We start from the raw sequence: 23,388 nt of genomic DNA, 5'->3' as shown, positions 1-23,388 counted from the left end.
CAATTTTACTAAATTACTCACGATAAACGTTCACAAAAAGCATAACAATTATTTTAAGAATTATAGATACATTACTCCTCTATGCACTCGATATGTCCGATTTTTAAAATAGCTTTTCAGATGAAGCACATTTTGCAATATTCTAAGTACATAGCCCAGCCATCAAGGGCTAGCTATTTAGACACCCGGCAAGATTAGCCTTCACCAATATCAGATTTACTATTATAAAAGTTTGATTACCTTTTGTTGTCTTCGTCAGAATGCACTCCCAGGACTTCTACTTCAATAACAAATGTAGGTTTGGTCCCATATAATCCATCTTTATATCCAAATAGTGTCGTTTTGTTTGTGCGTTCTAGACACTATCAGAATGGTAATCCACGGTCGTGCGCATGGCGCAGAACGTGACAAAAAAAATTCTAAATATTCCATTACCGTACTTCGAAGCATGTCAACCGCTGTTTAAAATCAATTTTTATGCAATTTATCTCGTAGAAAAGCGATAATATTCCGACCGGGAATCTGCAATAAGCTAAACAGCCTAATGAATATACACCACGGGGGCTAATCGCGCACGCGCCTCATTCCATTGTCACCTAATGGGACACTTGGATAAGGTGATAATCTGTTTCAGCCAGAGGCTGCCTCGTCATCCTTCAGGATTTTCCCGGCTTCTGAGAGCCTATTGGAGCCCTGGGAATTGTCACGTTACAGCTAAGATCCTTACTCTTCAATAAACAGATGCAAGACGCACGACTCCTTGTCAGACAGGCCACTTCCTGCATGAAACCTTGTCAGGTTTTTGCCTGCCATAGGAGTTCTGTTATACTCACAGACACCATTCAAACAGTTTTAGAAACTTTAGGGTGTTTTCTATCCAAACCTGAACAATAATATGCATATTCTAGCTTCTGAGTTGGTGTAGGAGGCAGTTAAAAATGGGCACATATTTTTTCCAAAATTCTCAATACTGCCCCCTAGCCCAAACAGGTTAATGTATGTAAACTTCTGACCCACTGGAATTGTGATATAGTAAATTATAAGTGAAATAATCTGTCTGTAAACAATTGTTGGAAAAATTACTTGTGTCATGCACGAAGTAGATGTCCCATCCGACTTGTCAAAACTATAGTTTGTTAACAAGAAATTAGTGGAGTGGTTGAAAAACGAGTTTTAATCACTCCAACCTAAGTGTATGTAAACTTCCGACTTCAACTGTATGTCCCCATTACCAGTAAAACATAATCAAAACCTATTTATTTCACTTGCTGTGCTGTTTCGTTGTTCATTTGTTCAGTCTCATCCAGGATTTTATCATACATGTCAAGCAGTAACCTTTCAGCTCTGTCTATCTGTGGCCTCTCTTCCTCGGTGTGCACTGTCACTGTGTTCATTTCCAACTTGTCCAGCTGTGTCTGTAACATTTCACGTTAACCCTGTTTCTTGTCTGCGTCGAAGTAGTGGTCCTTGTACCTAGTATCGAGCATGGAGGCAACACAGTAGATGCTCAGAGAGATAGCCACCGAATCGCTTGTTTACAACCTCTAGGAGGGTACTTTTCCAAGTTAACCCGCCATTCTGTGTTGGCAATTTTGTTGAGCAGGTGTTTCAATGCCATGACAGGGTATCACGTCTGCTGCAGACACAGTTGAGCTTATTTCTACAGTCAGTTGTTTAAATGGAGCTAGGAGTGTTCATGTTTACACGTTTCAAACATGTTCTCAAATGCCATTGAAATGGCAGCAGCGGTATGAGAATAAGCACATTCTTGAGCATGCAATTCAGCTTTCCTCAGTAGGAAATCCTTGTGGACCCACTGTGCTGTCAGACTCATAATGGTCATGGGGCTGACATCGCTGGTCCAAATGTCAGTCGTGAAGCTAATAGCAGTGACGCTCATAGCAAGTAGCTCATGGATGTGAGTTTCAACAATACTGTGTAACTCTGGTAGTGTGTACCGGTGCTCGACCAGTCGGCGAAAGCCAACATCATCCACGACAGAGAACGGTTGATTGTCAAGAGCAATGAATTCTATTATCTTGGGGTTAATGGATTTCGCCTTTGAGTTGTCTCGCTGAAATGTTCTTACTCTTTCAAATGACTGCTGGACTTGATGACTGGTCGACCCACAGCAGACATTGTGGGCTAGGTTAGGAATGCTGTGTTGCAAGTGTAGCGCAATGTTTTTTTGTGGTGTCATTACGTCGTCTACCTACGTTATATAGGTGTGCACGTCAGCTTTGACATCAGTTTTTGGCGTTAAACTAGACATCATGCCGATGTTGGCATGTTTAGCTAATATCGGCCGATTTCCGATATGCTTACCGATATATCGTGCATCCCTAGATTTCATTGTTGATGACCTTTTTTGATTTTCTCTTTTCTTTTTCTAAATATATCTATTTGTACTTTCAAGGTATTTTGGCTTGAGGTTTTATTGTTTTTAGGTAAAAAAGCAAGGTTGAAAATCCTTTTCAATATAATTTGTTGATGAGGATGCAAACATTTAGATAAATAGTACATTTTCCCCAAAGCACCACTATTTGGCTGGTGTTCACATCTGCTGAGCTCCATGTATAGATTCCTTCTCCTCTGTGGACTCCAAACAGTCCCCTCTTCGATCGTTGGCACGGTAAAATTGATTAAATTACACTCCATGCTGCTGCTGGTAGATTCAGGCTATTTTCTGCCTGTTGCTCTACTGATAGAAAAACAGAACACATAAACCAAATATCTAATGAGGGAGCTTGTGCCCCATTGTCGAAACAAACCATTCAAACTCAGTTGAACTATGGTCCTGGAGGAGGACGTGAGAGAGGGATTTTGTGTATTTATAGTTTTGTGTTTAGGTGTATTAGAATTTGTTCCCTGGGTTGTTACATTGACTTTTAGACGATGACTATATAACTTCAGATATCCTACGACTTTGATGTGATATCTTTGACAGAAAACGAGACCGTAGAGAAATTGGTAGTTATAGTTTTTGTACTAATGTCTTAATTTTTCTTTCTCTCTCTCCCTCCATCCCTCCCATCCTTCCTCTCTCCCAGGATTCAGTCGTGCCGCTCTGCCGTTTGGCCTGGTCAGAAGAGAGCTCTCTTGCGAGGGCTACGCCATTGATCTCCGCTGCCCCGGTGCTGATGTCATCATGATCGAGACGGCCAACTATGGCCGCACGGACGACAAGATCTGCGACGCCGACCCGTTCCAGATGGAGAACATCAACTGCTACCTCCCCGATGCCTACAAGATCATATCACAAAGGTAAGAGTCAACTGTTACCTCACCCAAGGCCTAGAATATTGTATTTCAAAGGTTTTAGAACAGAGGTCTCGTTACACAAATACAACCTGGAGTTAGTTATGGATGTGTGGTGGCACGATATTCTAGAGTCCAGTCTAGTAATTCTGGATCCACAACTTGCGAATCAAAACAAGTGGTTTTGGTTTGGGTGGTAACCCTAATAAACTAGCATTTTTGTCACCTTCTCAACTTGCGGACAAAAAAACAGACAGTTTACCCACACCTCCCTGTCTTTCAATAATCAGATGGTTTTTGGGGGGTATTGTTGTGAAACTCTAGACTTTAAAAACTGGACAGGGGGTCATTAGTAGCAACCCTAGACCATATGGTCTATGCATTCCTGCACCAGTACCACTGCAGCTGCACAATCAGCCAGCCAGCCAGCCGGTCCGTCTCAAAAGGACCCAAAGAGTCACATGAACATTGGGCTTTTTTCCCCCAACATTGACATGGCCCAGCCCCCCGCCCTTAGCAATACCCCTTCCCCCTTATAATACCATTTATATTAGTAACACTCTCCCAGGGCATTTAGCTACAGTACAGTCACTAGGCTGCATTCATCACTTTAACTCTGCTGTTGTGCCGGCCCCAGCCCGGCGGTGTGTATTTAAGGACCCCATGTCGTACGGACCGGATGTTGGAGCAGCGTTAAGGGGCAGGAGGCAGCAGGATCAGGTGCACAATAGTGTCCAGTTTATTAACAGTGAAAGGTGGTTCCAGTTGAATGACAAAATTCTATTAATATTTACATAATCTACAAAGGTATTTACAAAATGAACAGACGCTCAAAATACCGGTTGGAATCTAAATGAAATCAGGCCTACCCGGTCAAACCATCTATACTGTAGCCGGTTGGGGAATACCAGACTATGGACGGCCTCCCCACACAGCTTACATACTAGAGCTAGAACATTACACTAGCTCACAGGTTGAACAGGTACCTTTATACCTATAGCCCTTCACTATGGACCATACCATTAACCATGGAGCTCTTTACCCAAATATGGCATATTAAATCATGTAACAGACATCTTCATTGTACCATCATTTTCATATTCCGTCTAAATAAACATCTTAAACATTCCTGGCTTATCCTCAAAGCAGGTATACTTTCCATTAATGAATACACATTTTCATAACAATAGTTCTGCAGGCGGCAAAAACGATTACTTATACAGCCGTGCACAAGTGCGCTCCCATTACGCAAGGACAGGGCCGGTTCTTTCCGTTCTGCCACCCTAGGTGAGACTAAAAAATGCTGCCTCCACAAAACTAGAATAGTCCCAGTAAGCAAAATGACATTGAAAAGACGTATTTTTCTGGCATTTAAGTTATGTTCAGTTTAGGTTCTGAAGGAAAGGTGAAAATAAGCATTTTCTGTAGGTTTAAAATACATTTTTTCCAGGACGTTGAAAAGGAATTTTTCCCAGGTGTTAAAAAATACCTTTTTTCCAGACGTTGAAATCAGGTTCTTTTTCGGTTCTGAATCAAAGTTGAAAATTTGTATTTTCCAGATGTTGAAATCAGGCTTGTATTTGGTTTGAATGAAAGTTGAAAAGATGTCATTTATAAATGTCTGTTTGTCCAAAATCAAGGACGATCCAGACTGGACAAAATCTGAACCAAACATAGATGTCTATGATTGTTTCAGATTTGGTCCGGACCAAAAACCAATGTCCATGGATGTGGAAATCAAGGCCGGTCCGGACTGCACCAAAAAAATACGCCCAAAAAGCATCGGCCCGTGCTTACAGAGGTGTAGCCTACAGTGTTGCCTGAAATATTATTTTATGAATGGCCATCTACAGTGGGGGAAAAGTACTTGATCCCCTGCTGATTTTGTATGTTTGCCCACTGATAAAGAAAGGATCAGTCTATAATTTTAATGGTAGGTTTATTTGAACAGTGAGAGACAGAATAACAACAAAAATATCCAGAAAAACGCATTCCAGCATGACAATGACCCAAAACACACGGCCAAGGCAACAAAATAGTGGCTCAAGAAGAAGCACATTAAGGTCCTGGAGTGGCCTAGCCAGTCTCCAGACCTTATTCCCATAGAAAATCTGTGGAGGGAGCTGAAGGTTCGAGTTGCCAAACGTCAGCCTCGAAACCTTAATGACTTGAAGATCTGCAAAGAGGAGTGGGACAAAATCCCTCCTGAGATGTGTGCAAACCTGGTGGCCAACTACAATAAACGTCTGACCTCTGTGATTGCCAACAAGGGTTTTGCCACCAAGTACTAAGTCATGTTTTGCAGAGGGGTCAAATACTTATTTCCCTCATTAAAATGCAAATCATTTTATAACATTTTTGACATGCGTTTTTCTGGATTTCTTTGTTTTTATTCTGTCTCTCACTGTTCGAATAAACCTACCATTAAAATTATAGACTGATAATTTCTTTGTCAGTGGGCAAATGTGCAAAATCAGCAGGGGATCAAATACTTTTTTCCCCCACTGTATGTGGTATGCCTACCATTTGTAAAACACCCCAAAAAGATGTCCGGTCTGGCAGGACAAAAAAAAGACGTCCAAAAGACGTCGGCTCATGCTTACCGGGGTGTAGCCTACCATGTCGGCCCACAATGGAATTTCATGAATGCCCATCCATGTGGTAGGCCCACCATTTGTAAAGCAGGCTGTTGCATTGGCTTTATTAGTCCTGATTCCTGTGACTAATCAATTTGGCTATTTAAGCTCTGAATATTGCTCCCCAACGTTATCAGGAGTTATCGTGAGCCTATTTGAAATGTGTCTACAGAGCAGGAAATGCAGAAGTATTTTCTTTTTCGATATGATCAGCTTGTCAAAAAATGTACAGATACAAACTTTAAACCACTGATTATGACATTGGGGTGAAACTCCTGGATAACGGTTGTGATTTCCTATGTCGCATGCTGGCTGAAACAATGGAGATATGGTGAGGGAAAAAAGTATTTGATCCCCTGCTGATTTTCTACATTTGCCCACTTACAAAGAAATGATCAGTCTATAATTTTAATGGTAGGTTTATTTGAACAGTGAGAGACAGAATAACAACACAAAAATCCAGAAAAACGCATGTCAAAAATGTTATAAATTAATTTGCATTTTAATGAGGGAAATAAGCATTTGACCCCTTCTCAATCAGAAACATTTCTGGCTCCCAGGTTTCTTTTATACAGGTAACGAGCTGAGATTAGGAGCACACTCTTAAAGGGAGTGCTCCTAATCTCAGCTTGTTACCTGTATAAAAGACACCTGTCCACAGAAGCAATCAATCAATCAGATTCCAAACTCTCCACCATAGCCAAGACCAAAGAGCTCTCCAAGGATGTCAGGGACAAGATTGTAGACCTACACAAGGCTGGAATGGGCTACAAGACCATTGCCAAGCAGCTTGGTGAGAAGGTGACAACAGTTGGTGCGATTATTCGCAAATGGAAGAAACACAAAAGAACTGTCAATCTCCCTTGGCCTGGGGCTCCATGCAAGATCTCACCTCGTGGAGTTGCAATGATCATGAGAACAGTGAGGAATCAGCCCAGAACTACACGGGAGGATCTTGTCAATGATCTCAAGGCAGCTGGGACCATAGTCACCAAGAAAACAATTGGTAACACACTACGCCGTGAAGGACTGAAATCCTGCAGCGCCCGCAATGTACCCCTGCTCAAGCAAGCACATATACATGCCCAACTGAAGTTTGCCAATGAACATCTGAATGATTCAGAGGACCTCTGGGTGAAAGTGTTGTGGTCAGATGAGACCAAAATGGAGCTCTTTGGCATCAACTCAACTCGCCGTGTTTGGAGGAGGAGGAATGCTGCCTATGACCCCAAGAACACTATCCCCACCGTCAAACATGGAGGTGGAAACATTATGCTTTGGGGGTGTTTTTCTGCTAAGGGGACAGGACAACTTTACCGCATCAAAGGGACGATGGACGGGGCCATGTACCGTCAAATCTTGGGTGAGAACCTCCTTCCCTCAGCCAGGGCATTGAAAATGGGTCGTGGATGTGTATTCTAGCATGACAATGACCCAAAACACACGGCCAAGGCAACAAAGGAGTGGCTCAAGAAGAAGCACATTAAGGTCCTGGAGTGGCCTAGCCAGTCTCCAGGCCTTAATCCCATAGAAAATCTGTGGAGGGAGCTGAAGGTTCGAGTTGCCAAACGTCAGCCTCAAAACCTTAATGACTTGGAGAAGATCTGCAAAGAGGAGTGGGACAAAATCCCTCCTGAGACGTGTGCAGACCTGGTGGCCAACTACAAGAAACGTCTGACCTCTGTGATTGCCAACAAGGGTTTTGCCACCAAGTACTAAGTCATGTTTTGCAGAGGGGTCAAATACTTATTTCCCTCATTAAAATGCAAATCATTTTATAACATTTTTGACATGCGTTTTTCTGGATTTTTTTGTTGTTGTTATTCTGTCTCTCACTGTTCAAATAAACCTACCATTAAAATTATAGACTGATCATTTATTTGTCAGTGGGCAAACGTACAAAATCAGTAGGGGATCAAATACTGTTTTCCCTCACTGTAAATACACCTCATAAGAAGAGAAAAATGATGGTGGGGATTTGTCTGTGACCATGGATGCCACTATGGGTTTAGTAAGTATTTGAAGAATTAAAAATAACCTATCAAGCAATTGGTCATAAACAAAAAACACACAAATATGATGATTAACAAAAATATGATATGTGAAAATAATCACTGTTTCAAAGGAGAGAAATTAGTGTTAACACATGAGTCATGTCTATAAATTAACTTCTTTGGTTTCATAATTTCTGGTGTCATTGGAGGAAAAAAAACATAAAACGGTAGCAAGCTAGCTTACAGATTAATTGCAAGGAAAGGTCTGTAGGGGTTTTCACACCCTTTCCCAGTCATCACTTTTTCTCCCCTCAGAGTAGGACAGGGTAATAGCCCTGGGCGGGGGATAATGACATTTTTCATAATTAATATTTTCTGACGGAGGGGAGTCTGCATCCCCAAAAACCTCCTGTAATGTCATTGTGATGGTGATGATGATGAGGATGATCTGCCTGCTGCTATTGTAGAATAGATGATTCAAGGGAGACATAATGGGAGAATTGATTAGCCTACCGACCGTACATAAGTTGGACGTAATTGTCCAATATTTCAATGCTAATCACATACTTGTATGCAGGCAGTAATAGGCAGCGAGTGGCTGGTTAATAAACTCTTAGCATTTTACGTATGTGTTTCTTATCTGTACGTAATTATAACTACACATGGATTTCCTACAAGGTTACTGGTTTGCTGCAGGGAAGTTTTATGACAGGTCTGATAACAACCTAATTTCTACTTTGGCTGTCACACTGAAAGCTCTCCTTTTCGGATTTTGAGGGACAGCTAGGCTTTCTGCTTCAGCTGTGATTCTGTGAGAGATCTGTCCAACTTGCACGACTTTGCATTTGACGGTCTCAAATATTTATCACTAAACGGTGTGCAATTCTTTCAGCTTTTTTTTGTAATGGATAACTGTTTCCATCTAGCACATAACGTTATGAGAGCCACATGCTTCTTAGAGCTTGGTGAGAGCGTGGTTGTCCTCTGGTTATTCTGCATACAACCATCCCACAACTTTCTGGGAAGGGGGCAGAATAGTTGCTTGGCTTTGGAACAGTCTCTGCACATAGCAGGACTGATCACCGACGACGATGAGGCAGCCTTTAGGTAGGAGTTCAGATACGTGGCAGTGTGGTACCAGGACAACAACCTCTCCCTCAACATTAGTAAGACAAAGGAGCTGATCGTGAACCACAGGAAACGGAGGGGCGAGCAAGTTCCTCTGTGTCCACATCACTAAGGAATTGACATGGTCCACGCACACCTAAACAGTTTAGAACGGGGCACGAAAGGGCCTCTTCCCCTCAGGAGGCTGAAAAGGTTTGGCATGGACCCTCAGAACCTCAAAAAGTTCTACAGCTGCACAATTTGAGAGCATCTTGACTGGCTGCATCACCGCTTGGTACGGCAACTGGCAAGGCACCCGACTGCAAGGTGCTACAGAGGGTGGTGATTATTTCCCAGTACATCACTGGGGCTGAGCTCCCTGCCATCCAGGACCTCTATACCAGGCGGTGTCAGAGGAAGTAAAAAATGGTCAGACTCCAGCCACCCAAGCCATAGACTCTTCTCTCTGCTACCGCACGGCAAGCAGTACCAGTCCACCAAGTCTGGAACCAACAGGACCCTGGAAAGCTTCTACCCCCAAGCCATACGACTGCTAAACAAGACAGCTAAATAGCTAATCAAATGGCTACCCAGACTACCTGCATTGACCCCTTTTTTAAAATAACTCTCTTGCACCGACTCTACCCACACACTCACACATACTTAGACTGACACCCCTAACACATACATACACGCGCGTGCACACACACACACACACACACACATAACATGCGCACACATGCATATTGACGACACACCCACACACAAAGCCATATGACTTTGTTCCTCCTGTCACTTTTTATATTTGTTATATTTTTGCTGCATTTGACTAAGTCTACACATGGTGTTTACGAACAATCAGAACGTTATATAAGAACGTATACATTCCATTCTTAGCATCAACAATTTTTTTATTTATTTATTTTACTTCACCTTGATTTAACCAGGTAGGCCAGTTGAGAACAAGTTCTCATTTACAACTGCGACCTGGCCAAGATAAAGCAAAGCAGTGTGACACAAACAACAACACAGAGTTACACATGGAATAAACAAACGTACAGTCAATAACACAATAGAAAAGGCTATATGCAGTGTGTGCAAATGAAGTAAGATTAGGGAGGTAAGGCAATAAATAGGACGTAGTGGCGAAACAATTAGAATTTCGCAAATAAACACTGGAGTGATAGATGTGCAGAAGATGAATGTGGGTGCAAAGGAGCAAAAAATATATAAATAAAATAAATAACAATATGGGGATTATGTAGTTGGATGGGCAATTTACAGATGGGCTATGTACAGGTGCAATGATCTGTAAGCTGCTCTGCCCCTGAACAAGGCAGTTAACCCACTGTTTCTAGGCCATCATTGAAAATAAGAATTTGTTCTTAACTGACTTGCCTAGTTAAATAAAGCTAGTGAGGGAGATATGAGTCTCCAGCCTCAGTGAGTTTTGCAATTCGTTCCAGTCATTGGCAGCAGAGAACTGGAAGGAAAGGCGGCCAAAGGAGGAATTGGCTTTGGGGGTGACCAGTGAAATATACCTGCTTTAGCGCATGCTATGGGTGGGTGCTGCTATGGTGACCAGTGAGCTGAGATAAGGCGGGGCTTTACCTAGCAAAGATTTATAGATGACCTGGAGCCAGTGGCTTTGGTGACAAAACGGATGGCACTGTGATAGACTGCATCCAATTTGCTGAGTAGAGCGTTGAAGGCTATTTTGCAAATGACATCGCCAAAGTCGAGGATTGGTAGGATGGTCAGTTTTATGAGGGTATGTTTGGCAGCATGAGTGAGGGATGCTTTGTTGCAAAATTGGAAGCCGATTCTAGATGTAATTTTGAATTGGAGATGCTTAATGTGAGTCTGTAAGGAGAGTTTACAGTCTAACCAGACACCTAGGTATTTGTAGTTGTCCACATATTCTAAGTCAGAACCGTCCAGCGTAGTGATGCTAGACGGGCGGGCGGTTGGGTTCGGGCAGCGATCGGTTGAAGAGCATGCATTTAGTTTTACTTGCATTTATGAGCAGTTGGAGGCCACGGAAGGAGTGTTGTATGGCATTGAAGCTCGTCTAGAGGCTAGTTAACAGTATCCAAAGAAGGGCCAGATGTATACAGAATGTGTCGTCTGTGTAGAGGTGGATCAGAGAATCACCAGCCGCAAGAGCGACATCATTGATGTATACAGAGAAAAGAGTCGGCCCGAGAATTGAACCCTGTGGAACACCCATAGAGACTGCCTGAGGTCCGGACAACAGGACATCCGATTTGACACACTGAACTCTATCTGAGAAGTAGTTGGTGAACCAGGCGAGGCAGTTATTTGCGAAACCAAGGCTGTTGAGTCTGCCGATAAGAATGCAGTGATTGACAGTCAAAAGCCTTGGCTAGGTCGATGAATACGGCTGCACAGTATTGTCTTTTGTCGATTCCGGTTATGATATCGTTTAGGACCTTGAGCGTGGCTGAGGTGCACCCATGACCTGCTCGGAAACCAGATTGCATAGCGGAGAAGGTACGGTGGGATTCGAAATGGTCGGTGATCTGTTTGTTAACTTGGCTTTCGAAGACTTTAGAAAGGCAGGGTAGGATAGATATAGGTCTGTAACAGTTTGGGTCTAGTGTCTCCCTCTTTGAAGAGGGGGATCACCGTGGCAGCTCTCCAATCTTTGAGGAGCTCAGACGATTCGAATGAGAGGTTGAACAGGCTAGTAATAGGGGTTGCAACAATTGCGGCAGATCATTTTAGAAAGAGAGGGTCCACATTGTCTAGCCCAGCTGATTTGTAGGGGTCCAGATTTTGCAGCTCTTTCAGAACATCAGCTCTCTGGATTTGGGTGAAGGAGAAATGAGGGAGGCTTGGGCAATTTGCTGTGGGGGGTGCAGAGTTGTTGACCGGGAAAGGGGTAGCCAGGTGGAAAGCATGGCCAGCCGTAGAAAAATACTTGTTGAAATTCTCGATTATCGTAGATTTATCGGTGGTGACAGTGTTTCCTAGCCTCAGTGCAGTGGGTAGCTGGGAGGTGGTGCTCTTTTTCTCCATGGACTTTACATTGTCCCAGAACTTTTTGGAGTTTGTGCTACAGGATGAAAATTTCAGTTTGAAAAGCTAGCCTTTGCTTTTCTAACTGCCTGTATATATTGGTTCCTAACCTCCCTGAAAAGTTGCATATCGCGGGGGCTATTCGATGCTAATGCGGTACACCACAGGATGTTTTTGTGCTGGTCAAGGTCAGTCAGGTCTGGAGTGAACCAAGGGCTATAACAAAACTCTCTCTATCCTCTCTTTAAGTGTGTTCAGGTGTGTTAGCCGCCCCCAATAATTGACCACACCTGATCTTAATGAGTGCTTGATTCCTTTGAAATGGGGTCTGTTTAAATAGACCAAAATGAGCATCTTTGTATGCGTAAAAAAACATGGCATGCTAGCTCCATCCTGGTGACGCAGTGGACTAATTCCATAGATGGAGAACAAAAGACTATAGGTTAGAATCTCACTGATGCCATGTCAAAATAAATGTTTGCATGGATAATGCCTATGGAAATGTCCAATCTGTGCTTGGAGTTTAAAAAAAGTTATTAAGTCTTATTGAAACATTCAGTTAAAGTATTAAGGAAGTTATTCAAAACCTCAAAATAACCTATCATTTCTGTTCATAGAGGGTTAATAAAAATAAATGATTTTCACTTCTGTTCTTAGAACGTCAAAAAACGTTCCGTTTTACCGGTCATGAAACGTATGGCTTCGTTTCCACAACCAATGTGAAACCAAAAACATACGTTCTCACAACAAAAGTGCTAGCTGGGATGCCGCTGTGGCTGCTGTTGATGCTATGCCTTCTCAATCCCTCAGCCTCGAGAGCTTGATTGAAGTGAGGCCAATTTCATCCTATATTTACACAAAATCAGTTATTCTATTCCCCTTTCTCCCCCTCCATCTTTCACTCACAAAACACACACAGTTGTAACAGTTTTAAGAGTAGTACATAAAACTTCATAGCCAAGGTCATTTCAAGTTATGAGTTATTTGCCTAACTCCCATAGCAAAGGCTAGGGAGTCTCCCATAACAAATACATGGGCAACACTTGATAAACAGTACGTGGTTTTCACTTGATGAGACTTATGTGTTTCCTGTGACCCACTAGAAACAGTCATTTCAGCCAATTACCCTCTGCAGCCGCCTGTTGTGCACATTTTAATTGCTCTTTGTGTGGGTGAGTGGTGCTTAGTGGCTGGAACTGATAAGGTTGATATTCTCATCTCATATACATGAACATCCCATAATATACTCCCTACCTGTCTTCAGCTCAACTCCTCATAATTCTTCCACACTATGTCTATATTCATCTTTATATCTATTTACTGTGTGTGTGTGTGTCTCCTTATATCTATTTACTGTGTGTGTGTGTGTGTTTCTCTTTATCTATTTACTGTGTGTGTGTGTGTGTTTCTCTTTATATCTATTTACTGTGTGTGTGTGTGTGTGTGTGTGTGTGTGTTTCTCTTTATATCTATTTACTGTGTGTGTGTGTGTGTGTGTGTGTGTGTGTGTCTTTATCTATTCACTGTGTGTGTGTGTCTGTGTGTGTTTCTCTTTATATCTATTTACTGTGTGTGTGTGTGTGTGTGTCTCTTATATCTATTTACTGTGTGTGTGTGTGTGTGTTTCTCTTTATATCTATTTACTGTGTGTGTGTGTGTGTTTCTCTTTATATATATTTACTGTGTGTGTGTGTGTGTGTGTGTGTTTCTCTTTATCTATTTACTGTTTCTCTCTTTTATTTATCTCCCTCTATTTATTCTCTTCTTCCTCCCTCAACTTGTTAATAGCATCAACAGTACAGTATATTTACTGCCCTGCTCGGATTAATATGATTTTCATATCCTTCACCACAGCAATACTGCAAACTGGATTTGAATGAGTGTGTGGATAGAAGAGGGAAGTGGCTATGTATTATTCATGTGTTTCTCTCATTCTAATACCACTCTGGGGATGTTATAGTAGTTTGTGTCATTGCTGAAATGTTTGTGATCCATCTTTTCCCAGGTGCAACAACCGTACTCAGTGTGTGGTTCTGACTGGCTCTGATGTCTTCCCTGATCCTTGTCCTGGCACTTACAAGTACCTAGAGGTCCAGTATGAATGTGTCCCATATAGTAAGTATTCAGCTTTTAATGATGCAGTGCAACTATATGGTTTTTCTTAAATGTGTAGGTAGGTTTATTAGATCCTTTTACTTATTAAGTGGGGTCCTGTAGGAGGGGGGGATATGTGTTATCTGTGTGTAAAAGTATGTTTTCCATCTATTATAAAACAATGAAAAGCTGATCTTTTAAATGAAATAGTAAATGTATTTATTTAAAAAAAATCTGACTCTTGTTGCTGTTACAGTATGTAATTCACTGAAGATTTATTTTCATGAAATAATATTTTGCTTTGACCTCTTCTTCCTTTCTCATCTAACTTTCCTTCCCCTCTTGTATCTTTTCTGTATTAACCTCTATGCTCTCTCTCCTTCTAAGTTTCAGTCTTTCTTGTTCCTTAGTTGTCTCGCTAGGATCTTTCCCCTCTTCCGTTTGTTGCTTCACTGCTTTAATGAAGGAACTCAATATTGGGTTGCTCGTCATCAGCCATTGTTCACTTGCAATTGTATTTTTTGGCTCATTAGGGAAATTGTGCCTGTAACATTAGCAAGTAATGTTCTGTGTGTGGGCGAAGCAGACTACGGAATTTAGATTTGTGTCTAAAGTTTTTGAGTAAATACTGCCCTAGACAATACTGCCAAAAATAACCCTTTTGCTGTTTCTCTAAGAATGTTATCTGATTTTAAACTGAATGAATAGGGATTTCAGAAACAGTACAATGTTTCTTTATGTCAAACAATTCACTTGGACAGTAATTCGGCCTGTTTATTACTGATGCAATCAGTGACTAGGCAAAACAAATATTATTTTGATGGCTAGAAAAGCATGGAATCGTGATCGGTTGAACAATTTGTGTATTTTGTCTCCAGCCCTAACCTGTATGCTTTCATATTATAGGTCCTGATAATCTCCCTATTTTTTCCGTTTTTTCTTGTTCCCCCAAAACAGCCATCTCTTGGTCCTCTATCGATCATATCCTGTAACCTTCTCTACTCATGTAGCCTACCTGGTAGTTGACTCACGATAACCTCTCTCCCTCTTGCACTCTTTCTTGTTTGCTTTCTTTCTTTTTCAATGCCTAAAATAGAAGTGGAACAAAAAGGTAAATGAGTGGTCCAGTCCTCCCTCTGTCCCAGCCCCACCCTTCCCCAGCTCCCTGTAATGTGGTGTTCAATACAACCCTCCCTCTTGTCTCCTCCCTCCTGATTGCCTCTTGTCAAAACGCCTGCCCCAAACCCCCATAGGGTGTTGATTGCAACTCTGGGAGACAATTTGAATTTCAAAGCTGATTTGTAAAAGCAGTCTTGAGTTTTGAAAGATGGGGCCCGTTCAGATTCACTAGACCTGTTACCAGTACTGGTCTCATACGTCACCAGATATTACATCTCCCTGCACACCTCTAGTACCGTAAATCTCACAATAGACAGTTTGGAAGAATGCTATGAAGGCAGTTTCTCATCTAAACCATTATACATTTCAATAATACAACACGATACAGATACACCAATTCATAAGCATGTGAAGACATTTTAAGAGGGTTATTTTCCCATTTAAATTCAAATTACAGAACGAGTCTGACACAACAACATAACTAGGCTACCACCAAGCCTAACTATAAAAAACTATTAGCTAGAGCTCTCAAATACAGAAGTGCATAAATGTTATCATACAGTATCATATGCATTGTACAGAGCTCGGTAGCGAGCTAAACAAATAATGCTATGCATCAGGTAGCCTAGCAGTGAGAGCATTGGGCCAGTGACCGAAAGGTCACTAGTTCAAATCTCTGAGCCGACAAGGTTAAAAATCTGTCTGTGCCCTTGAGCAAGGCACTTAAACCTAATTGCGCCCGGGTCACTGTTGATAATGGCTGACCCTCGACGTGATCCCAAACCCAACAAAACCCCAACAGCAGAGGTAAAGACATCTTCTGTTGTTGTCCTGTCTTCTCTCCAAACCCTACCCTCATCTTACCCCAGCTTCGCTGCCACCTCCTCCATCCAGAATGTTGTTTTGGTTCTCTCCACAAGTCTTATCCCTTATCCTTTTGTCTTCTGTGTGCTTTTTCAGTAAGCATGTGCAGTTTTGCCATTTACACAATTGTCAGTGTCACTGTTTGATGCCAGGTAGAAGTTGCAATTAAAACAAGGGTTCCAGTATACACTTCATCCCTACCTCTTCCATCCTTTACATGTCTTGCATTTACAGGGTTTATCCTCCTTTGGTTTGACTTTTTGGATTTGTTTGGTCCCACACAGTTAACGTGTACGGCAGACAAACTCTATAAAGAAGCAAGTCCTTTACTCACTCTTGCACATCATTCTCTTGGCTTCACCTTTTGATTTTTCATTCTATTCACAAGCAATAGCACTAAACACTAGTTAAATGACTGTCACTCATCTTTGTCCCACACTACTTGGACAGCAGCGAAAACTATACAATATACACACTACATACCGTGATGAAATATCTGTTTATACTCTGCATATCTTTTACTTAAACCCATCTTTCTGTTTCTCTGTCCCTCACTAGTTTTCATTTGTCCCGGGACCCTGAAGGAGGTGGGGGAGCCCACGTTTGTGTTTGAGGTGGAGCAACAGGCGGGGGCGTGGTCTAAAGACCCCCTGCAGGCAGGAGACAAGGTCTTCTTCATGCCCTGGACGCCGTACCGCACTGACACCCTTATTGAGTATGCCTCCCTGGAGGACTTAAAAAATGGCCGCCAGACTACGACCTATAAACTCCCACATCGTGTCGACGGCACGGGCTTCGTGGCCTACGACGGGGCCATCTTCTTCAACAAGGAGCGCACGCGTAACATTGTGAAATTTGATCTCCGCACGCGCATCAAGAGTGGTGAGGCAATTGTGGCCAACGCCAACTATCACGACACCTCGCCATACCGCTGGGGCGGCAAGACGGACATAGACCTCGCCGTCGACGAGCGGGGGTTGTGGGTGATCTACGCAACGGAGCAAAACAACGGACGAATCGTGGTGTCACAGCTCAACCCTTACACGCTCCGCTTCGAGGCCACCTGGGAGACGGCGTACGACAAGAGATCCGCCTCCAATGCCTTCATGGTGTGTGGCGTGCTGCACGTGGTGCGGTCCACCTACGAGGAGAACGAGAGCGAGACGGCCAAGAGCCACATCGACTACATCTACAACACCAAGCTGAGCCAGGGAGAGTACACGGACATCCTGTTCCCCAACCAGTACCAGTACATCGCTGCTGTGGATTACAACCCCAGAGATAACCAGCTGTACGTGTGGAATAACTTTTACATCCTGCGCTACGACCTGGAGTTTGACGCTGAGAAAGACCCTGCTGACGGTAAGCCTCAGTCACAGTATGGCCTGTTTCAGATGAATCCTGATCTGAGATCTGTATGTGTACATTGAATTTTCACACAAACCTCCCATTGAGATCAAAACAGGATTACTGTAAAAAGACTGAGTTACAAGCACATATTTCAGGTTGGGATTCAGTCCTTTGTGTTGTATATTCGTCAGGTGCTGAATATATTCCTGTGTGTGTGTGTTGAGTGTGTGTTGCTGCATGGGAAGTCACAGATGACTGATTTTTAATTTTGAACACAATTCAAGTGTGATTCAGAGAATAGGAGATTGTGTTTGTCCTGGGGAAAGACCTAATTTGTAAATAGAAAATTACAGATTCACCTTGGAACGAGGTATAACTCCCTCAGGAGCCTTCGTACTCTGGCACAAGGCATCAGCTATAAAGCCTTGCTTCCTTTATTACCATAAGGCCAGCTCAAGAACTACCTCTCCACTTGAAGCTTGGACCCTATCAAATGTTCTAATCTCAGGTCTTATCCCAGTCCTTTATGAACAGTGGCCTTGTGAACTTCCCTTTTAATGCCCCGGAATGGGATTCTGAAATATTGCATACAGTATGACAGAAGGTTATCCCACTTTCCTTGCCTTGCCTTTGGAGCCGATACGGACATCTGTTGCCATGGCTACCCCATCAACCGTGCGTTGACGGCCCCTCATTTACCCTAGATTGAGACAATCTCCATAATATTATGGCCTGGCGGTCGGCGTTAAAACGCAGAGTCAAAGTGCTAGGTGGCGGTAACACCGGCGAATCATGGCCGGATTACACGGTTAGAAGAATGACTTGAGCGCTGTTGAAAAGAAAAAAAGAGAAAGATATCAATAACGGCTGATGGTCCTGTCAAACGCTGTGGGGTTTTAAATGAATCTGTGAAGTGTCTGAGGGGAGACGGACGTGCATGTCATCAGTCAGGGCCCTTACATCACAGTGTCTGATAATGGGTGTAATTACCTGCCTGTAGCCTCCTTATCCCTGAGAGCTAGGCTAAGTCCCTGCTAACGCTCTGCACAACAAGGAACTATCAACTCTATACCATGATGCTGTGACGTGTTGGGGTGTAGCCTCCTCCTTATACCTAAAAGCTAGGCTAATTCACTGCTAACTAATGTGCGTACTAACACACTTGCTGTGAGGAAAGACAAGTAACTATCAACTATAGGCTACCATGACGTGTTGGGGTGCAACCTCCTTATCGCTGAGAGCTAGGCTAAGTCCCTGCTAAGTCACTTTGGGGGAACATGGTACCACACTGCCATTGGGGTTTCAAGTTGTTCCACAGTGCTGCTCCCTGCACAAGAGTAAGTTCTGACTGAGTTCTCACATTTTCGCTGATTTAAAGAAAATTCATATTGAAAATAAAGCGATATCCAGTTAGTTGGCATTCCAGTGTATAGCTAGGTTAACATTTTACATTTACATTTTAGTCATTTAGCAGACGCTCTTATCCAGAGTGACTTACAGTAGTGAACGCATACATTTCATACATTTTTAATTTTTTTTGCGTACCGTTAAGGATTTCTCCCGAAGGAAATGTGATCCCTCACCTGTGTGTGCAAGAGCAATTTCGCCATGAACACCATATGTTCCTGCACTCTGATCACCTGTCAACGCGCCAGGCAGGCAGGCAGGCAGGCAGGCAGGCAGGCAGGCAGGCAGGCAGGCAGGCAGGCAGGCAGGCAGGCAGGCAGGCAGGCAGGCAGGCAGGCAGGCAGGCAGGCAGAAGCCTTGAGCTCGTGACGGTCTTAGAGGTTCAGTCTCTGTGTGCCCAACCCAACCAAAGCATTCAATTAAGACATGTAGAATAGATAGACACAGATACTAGAATTTTAAGTTGTTTCTCCATTGCCGAATTGGCATGTATTTGCATGCAAACGGCCTCTTCTGGCTGCTCAGGATAAGATGTATGTAAATGTAATTAACAAGTGAATTATCATAATTCCCCTTCATGCCTAATAACAGCCACACAGAGAGGAGAGAAGTCAGCATGGCAGTGCATTTCCAATCAAGGGGCTTTACTCTGTTCTGCTCTCAGCTAATGCTTCAGCAAACGCAAATGCCAGAGACAGACACTAGGGCTGTCCCCGACCTAATATAAATCTTTGTCAACTGAAAGTCGTCTGTTCTTTCGACCAATCGATTGGTCAAAATGTTAAAATGTGTATTTTTCCCTCTATAGACACACCCTATGTGTTTTGATAAAATCAACTGTATATGCATTGAGCTTGTCTGATGCTTTAAGCTCACTATTTGATGAAACAAGACACAAATGACTCGAGAGGGAGCCAGAGATCAAGACCAGAAGATTCAAACCTTAACCTGTCCCGACCATCCTCCTGCCGCTCCTGCTGGCTTTTGCAGATTCTGCCATTACTCTCCTGAGTTGCCAGTAATGGGCTACACTAGGAGTCGGCAAACTTTCTCATGTGGAATGCCAATTTATCTTACCATTTCTACCGATCTGCGTGCCGGTTATGGTTTTCATATGAACATTTTTGTGGAACAGTTTTATTTCATTTATAATAACGTCTTCATATCTCAATATCATTGTCAAGTGGTTAATCAAAATTCTATTCAAATCTAAATGAAAATGATAAACCTAAAAAGTAAATTCTATTGCCATTGCCAACTATGTAAAAATAGCCTACATAAAGCCAACAAATAAAAACAATGCAGCCTGCATGTAGAAAATATCCCGATTTTGAAAATAAATATCCTGTAAATCACATTGGCTACACATGGCCTGTCTGCAACCAACTTGAAACATTGTATCAACTATTAACTTGGGTCCATCCAGTCGCAACATCCAGTTGCAACATATAGTTTCCTGGGCCAGTTAGCTCGGGACAGACATCCCTGTAGGCAGTTTGCGCAAGGAATAAGTAGTATTCAGGTAGGCCTATTTTATGACGTTTCCAATGGATCAGAGCATTACATTTTTCCTTTTCACCATGAGTGGTTATGGAAAGGGAGAGAGCTGGAAAGATTTTTTAAATACATTGAGGAATTGTCATTGTCAATGGATGTAAAAAATAGACTTAATTTGCTTGCTGTTTGAGGTAAAGAAAACATTACATTGAGAAGCTCCACAGCTCATTAATGGTGCTGCATTAAGCCAATCCGGAATACTATCAGATCCCCAAATGGTAGATTAGGAATTAACGGTAAATTTACTACTAGTGATACATGTAATGGGGAATTGATAGACACTAACAATTCACACAATGAAGTTATGGAACAATGAATGTGCACAAACTGTCGGGAGAGGGCACATTCTGGAGAGAGACGTGCATTGTGCAACCACACTCCCCTTCTTCTTGGACTGTACCTCCGCAATGGATTAGTCTCTGCCTCCGCAATGGATTAGTTCACTGAGATGGGCGCGAATAAAACAGGTGTCTCCTGTGCTATGAAAAAAAATTAAAATATATATGTATATATATAAATATAAATAAATATAAATACAATAGCTTTTTTTTAAAACACCTGTTTAAAAAAAAATTATATATACTCAACAACAAAATCTCGGCCGAATAATTGGGGTCAGCCCTAACAGACACACAAACTCACTGGCTTAACTGCGAAATATGTAATGATGAAAGCCACACAGTAGCCTACATAGTTGTTGATTTTACACATTAGTTTAAGAACCCTTGCTCCAGCTACAGTTCTGCTACTGGAATTGAAACTTGAATGCATACAGCTACAATGTATTTGCATTCATAACTGCCCTCTGTAGATCATTAAGTTAAGTTTTATGAGAACAAAAGCCCTTAGCTGCTCATAGAGAGAGGGAAATGGAGAAGCATGGCTATGCCAGCAACAAGATTCCACTGGTCTTTTGTGAATGGCACAGGCAGGCACATGAAAGAAATTGGTTCATGTTTATTAGGTTGCTCAGATCTACACCTTTAACTGCCCTGACTATACAGCTATTAGGATTTATTGCGTCTCTCAGAGAGAGTATAGATGGGGATTAAACAACCTGTTCTACAGGGTGATCTAATGGTGCTAAAAGAACATCTCACTGATACTGAGAAGCACTTGAGGCGCAGAGAGAAAATTAATTTTGTCCATTAAGATTCATGGGGCCCCACAGTTAAAGTTCCTTGACGAACCGAATTGCTACAATTCTCTGCTTTTTGCAGAGAACAGTAATCAGTACAATACCACCAATGTGTCTTCATCTATGCCAACAGCCTACAGGGCCTTCAGAAAGTACTCATACCCCTTGACTTTTTCCACATTTTGTTGTGTTAATCAGTGGAATTCAAATGGTTTTAATTGTCATTTTTTTGTCAATGATCTACACAAAATACTCTGTCAAAGTGGAAGATAAACTTGTTTTTTTTTATTCATGGAAAATAAACCACTAATACATTTTGATAAGATAAGTATTCAACATGTTAGAATTACCTTTGGCAGTGATTACAGCTGGGAGTCTTTCTAGGTATGTCTCTAAGAGCTTTGCAAACCTGTTTTGTACAATATTTGCCCATTATTCATTTTAAATTCTTCAAGCTCTATCAAGTTAGTCGTTGCTAGACAGCCATTTTCAAGTCTTGCTATAGATTTTCAAGCTGATTTAAGTCAAAACTGTGACTAGGCCACTCAGGAACATTCAATGTTGTCTTGGTAATTAACAGTGTATATTTGGTGTTGCGTTTTAGGTTATCCTCTTACATCTAGACGTTCCGCTAGCGGAACACCTGCTCCAATATCCAATGATAGGCGTGGCACGAATGACAAATTCCTCAAAAATACAAAAACTTCAATTTTTCAAACATATGACTATTTCACAGCATTTTAAATACAAGACTCTCCTTTATCTAACCATACTGTCCGATTTCAAAAAGACTTTACAGCGAAAGCAAAACATTAGATTATGTCAGCAGAGTACCCAGCCAGAAATAATCAGACACCCATTTTTCAAGCTAGCATATGTCACAAAAAACAAAACCACAGCTAAATGCAGCACTAACCTTTGATGATCTTCATCAGATGACACACCTAGGACATTATGTTATACAATACATGCATGTTTTGTTCAATCAAGTTCATATTTATATCAAAAACCAGCTTTTTACATTAGCATGTGACGTTCAGAACTAGCAAACCTCCGATGAATTTACTAAATTACTCACGATAAACGTTCACACAAAACATAACAATTATTTTAAGAATTATAGATACAGAACTCCTTTGTGCAATCGAGGTGTCCGATTTCAAAATAGCTTTTCGGTGAAAGCACATTTTGCAATATTCTGAGTAGATAGCCCAGCCATCACGGCTAGCTATTTAGACACCCACCAAGTTTAGCCCTGACCAAACTCCGATTTACTATTAGAAATGTTTGATTACCTTTGGTGTTCTTCGTCAGAATGCACTCCCAGGACTGCTACTTCAATAACAAATGTTGGTTTGGTTCAAAATAATCCATTGTTATATCCAAATAGCGGCGTTTTGTTCGTGCGTTCAAGACACTATCCGAAGTGTAAATAAGGGTCACGAGCATGGCGCATTTCGTGACAAAAGATTTCTAAATATTCCATTACCGTACTTCGAAGCATGTCAACCGCTGTTTAAAATCAATTTTTATGCCATTTTTCTCGTAAAAAAGCGTAATATTCCGACCGGGAATCTGCGTTTAGGTAAACAGACGAAAGAAAATAAAGCATGGGGTCGACTCGGGCACGAGCCTGAGTCTCACAGTACTGTGACCAGCCACTATCCAAACGCGCTACTTTTTTTCAGGTTTTGGCCTGCCAAATGAGTTCTGTTATACTCACAGACACCATTCAAACAGTTTTAGAAACTTTGGAGTGTTTTCTATCCAAAGCTAATAATTATATGCATATTCTAGTTTCTGGGCAGGAGTAATAATCAGA

The 23,388-nt window shown here is 42.0% G+C and overlaps 1 protein-coding gene across 12 annotated transcripts in view; it reads left to right on the top strand.

The window, feature by feature from the left end:
- LOC106569141 (adhesion G protein-coupled receptor L2) overlaps positions 1 to 23,388 on the top strand; it is a 128,895-nt gene that overhangs the window by 45,649 nt on the left and 59,858 nt on the right. For 8 of the 12 annotated variants that reach the window (XR_001320447.2, XR_006758787.1, XM_014140160.2 and 5 more), the window contains exons 3-6: positions 3,051 to 3,264; positions 14,043 to 14,152; positions 15,228 to 15,242; positions 16,673 to 17,476. Coding sequence is in view for 10 of the 12 variants with exons in the window: in XM_014140160.2 (XP_013995635.1) it covers positions 3,051 to 3,264; positions 14,043 to 14,152; positions 15,228 to 15,242; positions 16,673 to 17,476 (1,143 nt within the window). In the remaining 2 variants the exon portion in view is untranslated. The remainder of the gene's footprint in view (positions 1 to 3,050; positions 3,265 to 14,042; positions 14,153 to 15,227; positions 15,243 to 16,672; positions 17,477 to 23,388) is intronic. The other 4 variants (XM_045694181.1, XM_014140159.2, XM_014140165.2 and 1 more) reach the window with 1 other exon arrangement.

This window comes from Salmo salar, chromosome ssa14 (genome assembly GCF_905237065.1).
Source record: "Salmo salar chromosome ssa14, Ssal_v3.1, whole genome shotgun sequence".
NCBI classification, from domain to species: domain Eukaryota; kingdom Metazoa; phylum Chordata; class Actinopteri; order Salmoniformes; family Salmonidae; genus Salmo; species Salmo salar.
The sequence above is the reverse complement of the archived record's forward strand: the minus strand, read 5'-3'. Positions and strand labels throughout refer to the sequence as shown.